Source organism: Cylas formicarius, unplaced genomic scaffold (genome assembly GCF_029955315.1).
Source record: "Cylas formicarius isolate icCylForm1 unplaced genomic scaffold, icCylForm1.1 PGA_scaffold_10__41_contigs__length_53128322, whole genome shotgun sequence".
Lineage (NCBI taxonomy): Eukaryota > Metazoa > Arthropoda > Insecta > Coleoptera > Brentidae > Cylas > Cylas formicarius.
In genome coordinates this window covers 13,112,532-13,120,262 of record NW_026844214.1, presented here as the reverse complement: position 1 = coordinate 13,120,262, position 7,731 = coordinate 13,112,532, and the positions used below count along the sequence as shown (strand labels likewise).

Here is a 7,731-nt window from a genome sequence, read left to right as displayed (position 1 = left end):
AAGAAGAGGAACTCCTTTGAACAGGAATGGTGAGTTTGTTAAAAAATATAGCAGAGTCACTGTCAGTGTTAGCTATTTGGGTATGCTGTTTGGTATAAATCTGCAGAGAGTTAAATTTATATAAATTTGATAAAATGTTTCAAAGTGCTCCACCATTTTGGCACAATGGACCCGCTCCAGGAGAATTTTATAATTTTCCAGCGGTTTCGCCAAAACCAAGTGATGTTCGACAGCATTCCCAGTAAGTTTTCAACATTAGTGTTTATGTACATTTTTATACAACCATATTAGTATTCCTATTTTTATAATAGAGCTCCAGTGACAACGTCCACTTCACTAGTAGCCATCGTTTATGACAAAGGTGTGGTAGTCGCCGGAGATCTTTTAGCGTCCTATGGATCTCTTGCTCGATATAGAAATTGTCCTAGGATATGCAAAATCAACAACAATATCATATTAGGTGCCAGTGGTGATTACGCCGATTTTCAATATGTAAAAGACTTTGTTGAACAGAAAATGTGGGTAGCCTTTTATAAACACTTCTTTCCATATCTCAGAATTTGTATACATTGTTTTTGTTTATAGTGTTGATGAAGAATGTTTGGATGATGGTCTATCGCTGAAACCTAAATCACTGTATTGTTGGTTAACGCGTATCTTGTACAATCGCAGGAGTAAAATGGATCCCCTATGGAACAACTTTATTGTTGCTGGAATCGAGGTATGTTATTGTCTTGGAATGGTGCAACAGTTTTACAGACTTTTATTTTTATTTTGATTTTGTTTTTCATTAAGTTTCTCATATTAAGCAACTTTTCTACAAGATTCTCAAAGAATTAACTGTTCTTCTGACAACATCAATGCAAACATTCATTATCCTTTGTCACAGGATGGAAGGCCCTTTCTAGGAACAGTTGACAAACTAGGAACAGCATATACCGACAAAGTGATCTGCACAGGATATGGTGCCCATATTGCTACTCCTTTACTTCGCGATGCATTGGATAAGAAACCACAACTTAACTTATTAGATGCAAAAGCCCTTTTGGAAAAATGCATGGAAGTATTATATTATAGAGATGCAAGAAGTTTCTCAAAATATCAGATTGGTACAATTGACTCTGAACAAGGTGTTACAATTGAAGGACCCTTGAAGGTTAAAGAAGACTGGAACCTGGCCCACTTGATACAAGGCTATTAATATTTTTCCCCTCTTGTTTAAGGTTTTGCTAAATATTTTAATATTTTGTGATTGCAATTCAGTAAACTATAATGAATTAAAATACTACTTTTGTTTTAATTTTAAAATGTTATTCTAATCTTCCCTCCAAATAATGTATGCCTAGATTTATTTGGTTGCTTTAAGAGATGATTCTGTTCAATTTTAGATTGTGACTTTGAATTTTCACAAAGTAATGTCAGGTAGTTTATTGCATAATTCATGTTTAACATTTTAAAAAATGTATTTCATCAACACATACATCACAAAGGCGCGCAACGCTAAAGTATGAGTCATTACATTAGGGTAGAGATATATCTGGTTGCGTTTCGATTATATTATCAAATATAGATGAAAGAGGAGATAAATATTCAATTTAATTGATTTACATTATCTTATTGTTTAAAATGTAATACAAGTATGTCGAATAGGTAAAAATAGTCTAGAAATTCACATAGAGGTTATGGAAAGGTATGTTAAAAATTTTATTTTATTTTGGGCGAAGTAAGATCACATTTCAGAGTTTCTAAAAACATTGGGGGCATGAGCAGATACTGAAAATAAAAGGCTGCAGAACGAGGATGTTTTCCAAGAGTATCCTAACTGAGATTTGCCGTTAACTTATATAATAATTGGTTTTTAAGAATGTTTAGGGCATTCTTTTTTCAGGCAGTCATTCTGAAACTATACTTAAAATAGTTGTTACCTTTTCTATATTTTTTTCTACTGTTATACCTTTCCTTTCAAATCTAAAAATCTAGTCATTCTAGTAATCATTTTTTCAGATTTATATTGAATATGTCATTTTTTGTAATTTCAGTGCCAAGCTGGAATACAAAGATGCAAGATTTTAAATTTACTACTGTATTACTTCTTTAACATAAAATATACACGTTTCTGTGATCTCTTTTTTCTCTTGGCTATTGCAAGTCTTATGCCCACGAGTTCGAATTTTTGTATTTTGACGTACTTTTTTGTGATAATATTCTGCCTTACATAACTGCGACAAAGAGGTAAAAAACCAAATGCGCCAATATAAAGTATGAACAAATTGTGGACATATGAGAAAACCTAGTTACAAATTTCAATTCTAAAGGCGATGCTGGTAATTAAAACGAATATAAAAAACGTGCACTCTTACTTTAAATCATCACTAGCTATATTGGAACAAATCTGTTCCTCCGATAAACAATATAAATATAACTAATACTTTGGGAACCTATATTTTGTGATTTGCAACTATTAAACCAACTTTTTCTGAATAAATAACTTTAAGTGTTTTTTTCATTGACCGTCTACGATTTGACCTAAATAAATCAATGTTCCGTTTTGAATAAATGGTCATCATAATAATGGTAGATTATATAGCCGTTTTCGCAAATACAGTTACTTTAGTCACCTTTTCATTATCAAATACCTAAATCAACTCATAAACGAACACGTAACCTTAACAACGGCATTTATTTTCCTTTTTCTGTTGACCTCCACTCCGTGGGTTTAGTCTCAACTCCTTTTGAGTTAAGTGTGTGGATATCGGTGTTTAGCAAAAAAATGGCGCAAAGTGCATTTAGTGGGTGAAATGTACACGCATTCGCAGAAAATCAATACGTTTTCTACCTCCTGCTTATCACTTTTTACTGTGGTTGTGCCACTATATTATCTAATAACTGTAAGGTTTTACGCATGAATATGGTAGTGTTATTAAATAAAATTATAAAACTCATATGGCGACTTGTCAGCGGCCATACTGATTGTTGAAGGTCCCAAGGCCATTGTTTAAAACTTACTTTTTTTTTTAAAATGTCATCATAGTTGCTTCATAGCTTCACGTTTTATCGGCATAGACATGGCCGCAATATCTTGAGCAGCTTTATGGTTTCACCTATTATTTTAAAAAAATTAAAACTAAAAATAGTGGTGTAATAAATGTAAATTCCACCCGTTCTATGATGACTGGTATGGGATTAAAACCCTCAATAGGGAGTTGGCTAAATATACTAAGTATACCTTCGCTTTCACTACATTTCACCAAAATTGCACTGGTCCGCAGGATGCTGTTTAGTGAGACCAGTGCATCCAAAACAAATAAGAGTTTTATTTAGTTGCCAAGCAGAAAGTGTTGGTCGCTATGTGGAAATTTTAGGCAATTTTTTTTCCTGAATTTATTAAAGTATATCGCGATAATTACTAGGCTGTACTACTTATTATTGTAGAGTTAGATAAATAACGTAGCACCTCTGAAAATAGCTAGGTACCTACAACACTTCTAATTTTGTACATTTTAATTAATTCTTAAAAATTTCCGTTATCACTTTTACAATTTGTTTAAATCATTTCTTATATTAACCATCAATGAAATCACATACTAATATTTAATACAACGTTAAGTTATAGTCTTAGAAAATGTATCATTTGGTATTAAAAGTTCAACATTCAAAGGTTGGTCCGTTAAAGCCAGTCTTGAAAGTGCAAAAACGGGCCTGTGCTGCTTGCAGTATTTCAGAAGGCACTTTAAAGAAGACCTCCGAAAAAGAGAGAAGAGGAACTAGACAGCAAATAAAAGTTCAACTGCATTCAAAGTCATTTGATTTACGGCTTGAAAAAACATTTATGATCAAGTGATATGTAAATGTAATATGAAACCGTTCTTTTATTGATAGATTTTTTGACAACCACTGACTACCACTCAACAAGTTTTATTGCTATTTCCTTTTCGAGAAGTGAAGGGTATCCATTTTAATAAGCACATCTCTTGCAATCTCAATCTGCATTGAAGCATTATCATTATTATTATCACAATTTTTGACTAGATATTAATTCAGTAACAAAAGTATTGCAGATAAGCACAAAAGACAAAAGAAACCAATGTGTAACTAACTAAATAAATAAATAACTTTCTGTTTTATCAAAAATTTTTCAAGAATAATTCGCCGACAATATTTCCATTCCCTAAAATTTAAAAGCATGTTCAACCTTAAAAAGTTATTTTTGCACAGAATAACATATTGAATTAAAAAACGTGGATTATTTTATCAAAAAAATCTTTAATTTCCATTATTGGGTATAAATGCAAGTTTCAAAAAAATCAAAGAAAAAATTCTGTTTTAAATTGGAAGCTTAAAAACCGTCAATAAAGTAAATAGCTTATGTATAATACCACAGTTGACTCCAATCATTTTGAGATATAGACTTTTATGTAACAGAAATACAACCGGGAATCTGATAGAACGCGACATGGTAAGAAAACAAACACTAAGCAATTAATATTAAGCCATGGTCATACATGTATTATGGTTAATTACATTGTAAGAAAATATTTACAGTAACACTTAAAATAATTTAAGAAAAATGAACAAAATAGATCGCTATAACAGTAATAAATTAGTTTTGACCTTACACTTAGGTTTTTAAAAAGAACAATATAAACATTACTGAAACTTCATCACAAAGATATAGTCACAACCTGTCCTATCCAGCGGGTCTTACAATTTATTAGCGAGACAAACTTTCACGAGAGTTTTTCCTTTACCTTGTTTAATTGCACCATCGAAATTTTTTTTTTTTTGTTTTTTTGGGCCCCAAGTCAAAAGCAATGGCTTAATATTTAATACTATTTTGAAAATGACAGAGAACGTGGAAAATCGGCAACCATTATCTAGGAAATAGGAGCGAAAGCACTGGGAATCAGTTTACAGACGGTGCATTAAATTGTGTACGAAAAAGGCACAATATAATATAAGAAGATTAAAAAATGTAAATGAAGAAAACCAAAAATTGAAGATTTAAAGGGAGATGTGATAATGGAAGTTCGGAATGTGAATTATGATTTATATAGATCAAAAACCGATGTAACACTTCAACTTTTGAAACAAAACTTTAAAAAACTTAAGTGTTTTGCTAACCGAAGATTTTTATGTGAACAGCCAGAGATAGTGAGAACGTGTTCAATTTTTAAAGAAATATAGTAAAAATTAGATATAAAAGTGTATTAAAATGGTAGTTTCAGATGAAACATGAATACTTTCCAATGGAAGTGGTTCAAAATTTTGACCAAGGAAGTGTGGCATGGAAAAATAGTTCATTATTTTGCATGCTGGTTGTTGAACAAAATTTATTTCAGGTGCAAATTTAATTTTTTATTCCACATCAAAAATTTTGGACTAATGTGAAAATATCAACTGTTAAATGAAAAACAGCTAAAAGAAAAACTGATAACAAATTTGGATGCTTCATCATTAATTGTATTGTAAAGCGCCTTCTGAAATACTGCAATCTTTCAAGAATTTTAAAGAAATAACCCAGTTCATAATTGGACTGAGGTGGCTTTTACTTGATGAAAATCCATTTCTCCAAATCCAAATACATTTGATTTTTGATTTGATCATTAAAAACTGTGAAATACTGAACATTTTTTGTTCTAATTTAACCCAGTTCGCCTTGGCAGAAAACTCACATTTATTAGTGGCTTGAACAACAGAATCACACTTCTTTACCAAATATGCTGAAATGGGAACTCCTTTCAATGACAAAATCCATTAAAAAACTATAATTTATGCTATAGATGCGAGAACATAGTTATGAGATTATATTAACTATACCAATATAATATGAGCTGGGGCAAAATCGTGGGACAAATAAAAAACATGTAGGTCTTTGCCAAAATACATTGAGTCTCAGACTTCTCAGATTTTAAAGCGACTGAGAGTCTTTAAAGTTGTTTATAACTTTAAACAAAAGTTTTCATGAACACTTTTTAGTTTTCAATTATTTTTTTACACACAATTTTCTCTACAATCCTTAAACTGACTCCCACTGTTCATTTCCGTTTTCCTTTTATTCCTTGAAATAATGATCAGGATATAACAGTTAGTTTAGATAGTTGCTAAAATAAATTGAACTGTTTAATATTGTTTTTCCATTCTTTGGGTAAATTTGCAATTGCACAACATGTCGGTAGTTTCCGAGTTTGCTAATTTGATTTATATAATTAGTGACCTTTGGACCCGTATAATAAGACTTGTTTTGACTTGATGAACTTCCATTTAAATTAGAACAAACAATGTACAGCTTTTTACAAATTATGTATGTATTTATTTGTATTTGACACATGTCATACACCAATAAACAATTTGTGAAAATCTGAACATCATTTGTTGTAATTTAACTTATACACAGAAACTTTGAATAATAATACAATAACAATACTCTTTTAACCATGGGATTCACAAAAATTACCGGGGTGCGACAAGCGTGCTGTCGAGTGCGTTGAGGGTGCTGTCGGTGTTACTTGAATTTTTCGGACTGGTAGGCACTGAATTGCTGTTTTGTTTCGCTCTGCCTATGTACAGCCTCAACAGCTTTACTTTGCTGCTGGATAACAAATTGATGTATCGGGAGAACCTCTCTTCGCCAACGGCCAAGTATAAAGCAACCATACAAAATATTGAGCTCTTTCTTACTGGACTCTCGTTGTGATCAGTACCCTAAAATCACAAGTCGATTCTGAAATGCCAATACAATTCGTACAAAACTAAAAAAAAAAAAAAGATTTAGACGGCCGGAAACTTATATTGTATTAATTTTCTATAAAATAACATAGGGTTATTTATTTGGGAAATATTACATTTGGAATGACAGTTTCGGAATTTCTCCCTTACACGGTTTAAAAAATGTATATTTCAAGACTTCCATTTTATACTGGCAATCTGTACAGTATTTTATAACCGTACATGTCCCTATAGCATTACCTAAAGTTTGACCTGGGGCATACTATTATACTACTCCACTGGGGCTATTTGAAAATTAAAATGTAAAAAAATAAGTCTCAGTTGAGAAACCAAAGCAAAGATAAATAGTGTGAATACAGTGAAAAATAATACAAAGTATATACAATAAAAATACAATCAAGTTGGCAAATGACTAATAATTAAAGTTGTTTTCGTCACTTCCCAAGATTTTTTAATAGTGGATAATATCTTATAGTTGAGAACCGCCCTAATATAATAAGTTATCCCTAAACTCGATGACCTATTAGAATTATATGGTGAACGGAAGAAGATAGGCACTATTAGTTATTTTTTAATTGCTACATCTACTTCAACCAAACATCATTTTAATTTTTTTTTAATGGAATGCACTGTGGGTTACTACGTTTTTAGATGCAATAAAAAATTCTGAAACTTTCTCTTGAGGTATTTTGCAAATAAAAATAATATTTTCAAAAAATTTAGAAAATTGTAGAAAACCTGAAACTTTGTTTACGCTTGACAATGAGATATCAGTAGAATCCCGCAATAGCGATTGGCCTAGGAGAATCAAATATTCAAATCGTCGTTTAAAAGGGTGGTCACTAACCGAGGTATTAGTGTACTATGACATGGGATGTGAGTTATAACATGCAGAGTATTTACAAAATTATGCACATTTTGAAAAATACATAAATGTAAATTTAAACGTGAATATATTTTATTGCGGGAATGAAAACAAAGATTCATTCTACATCTAAAAAAATA

The 7,731-nt window shown here is 31.3% G+C and overlaps 2 protein-coding genes across 8 annotated transcripts in view; one reads left to right on the top strand and one right to left on the bottom strand.

Annotated features, from left to right (window-relative positions):
• The first annotated feature begins 2 nt into the window (after positions 1 to 2).
• Positions 3 to 1,286, top strand: LOC132705069 (proteasome subunit beta type-4). Its single transcript, XM_060675503.1, has 4 exons — positions 3 to 241; positions 312 to 518; positions 586 to 721; positions 890 to 1,286. The coding sequence occupies exons 1-4, from the start codon at positions 135 to 137 to the stop codon at positions 1,199 to 1,201; spliced, it is 762 nt and encodes a 253-aa protein (XP_060531486.1). The 5' UTR covers positions 3 to 134; the 3' UTR covers positions 1,202 to 1,286.
• A 2,957-nt stretch (positions 1,287 to 4,243) lies between these two features.
• The window catches only part of LOC132698101 (CLIP-associating protein), a 53,269-nt gene continuing 49,781 nt past the window's right edge, over positions 4,244 to 7,731 (bottom strand). For all 7 annotated transcript variants that reach the window (XM_060663980.1, XM_060663971.1, XM_060664005.1 and 4 more), the window contains one exon: positions 4,244 to 6,702. In XM_060663980.1, coding sequence (XP_060519963.1) covers positions 6,451 to 6,702 — 252 coding nt within the window. In that variant the 3' untranslated portion in view covers positions 4,244 to 6,450. The remainder of the gene's footprint in view (positions 6,703 to 7,731) is intronic.

What these genes read in the sequence shown, in the direction of transcription:
- LOC132705069 (XM_060675503.1), top strand. Translation starts at nt 135, where the DNA reads ATGTTTCAAAGTGCTCCACCATTTTGGCACAATGGACCCGCTCCAGGA. An exon ending in GATGTTCGACAGCATTCCCA is followed by an intron (nt 242 to 311) that starts GTAAGTTTTCAA and finishes TTTTTATAATAG; the next exon opens with AGCTCCAGTGACAACGTCCA. An exon ending in TTATTGTTGCTGGAATCGAG is followed by an intron (nt 722 to 889) that starts GTATGTTATTGT and finishes CCTTTGTCACAG; the next exon opens with GATGGAAGGCCCTTTCTAGG.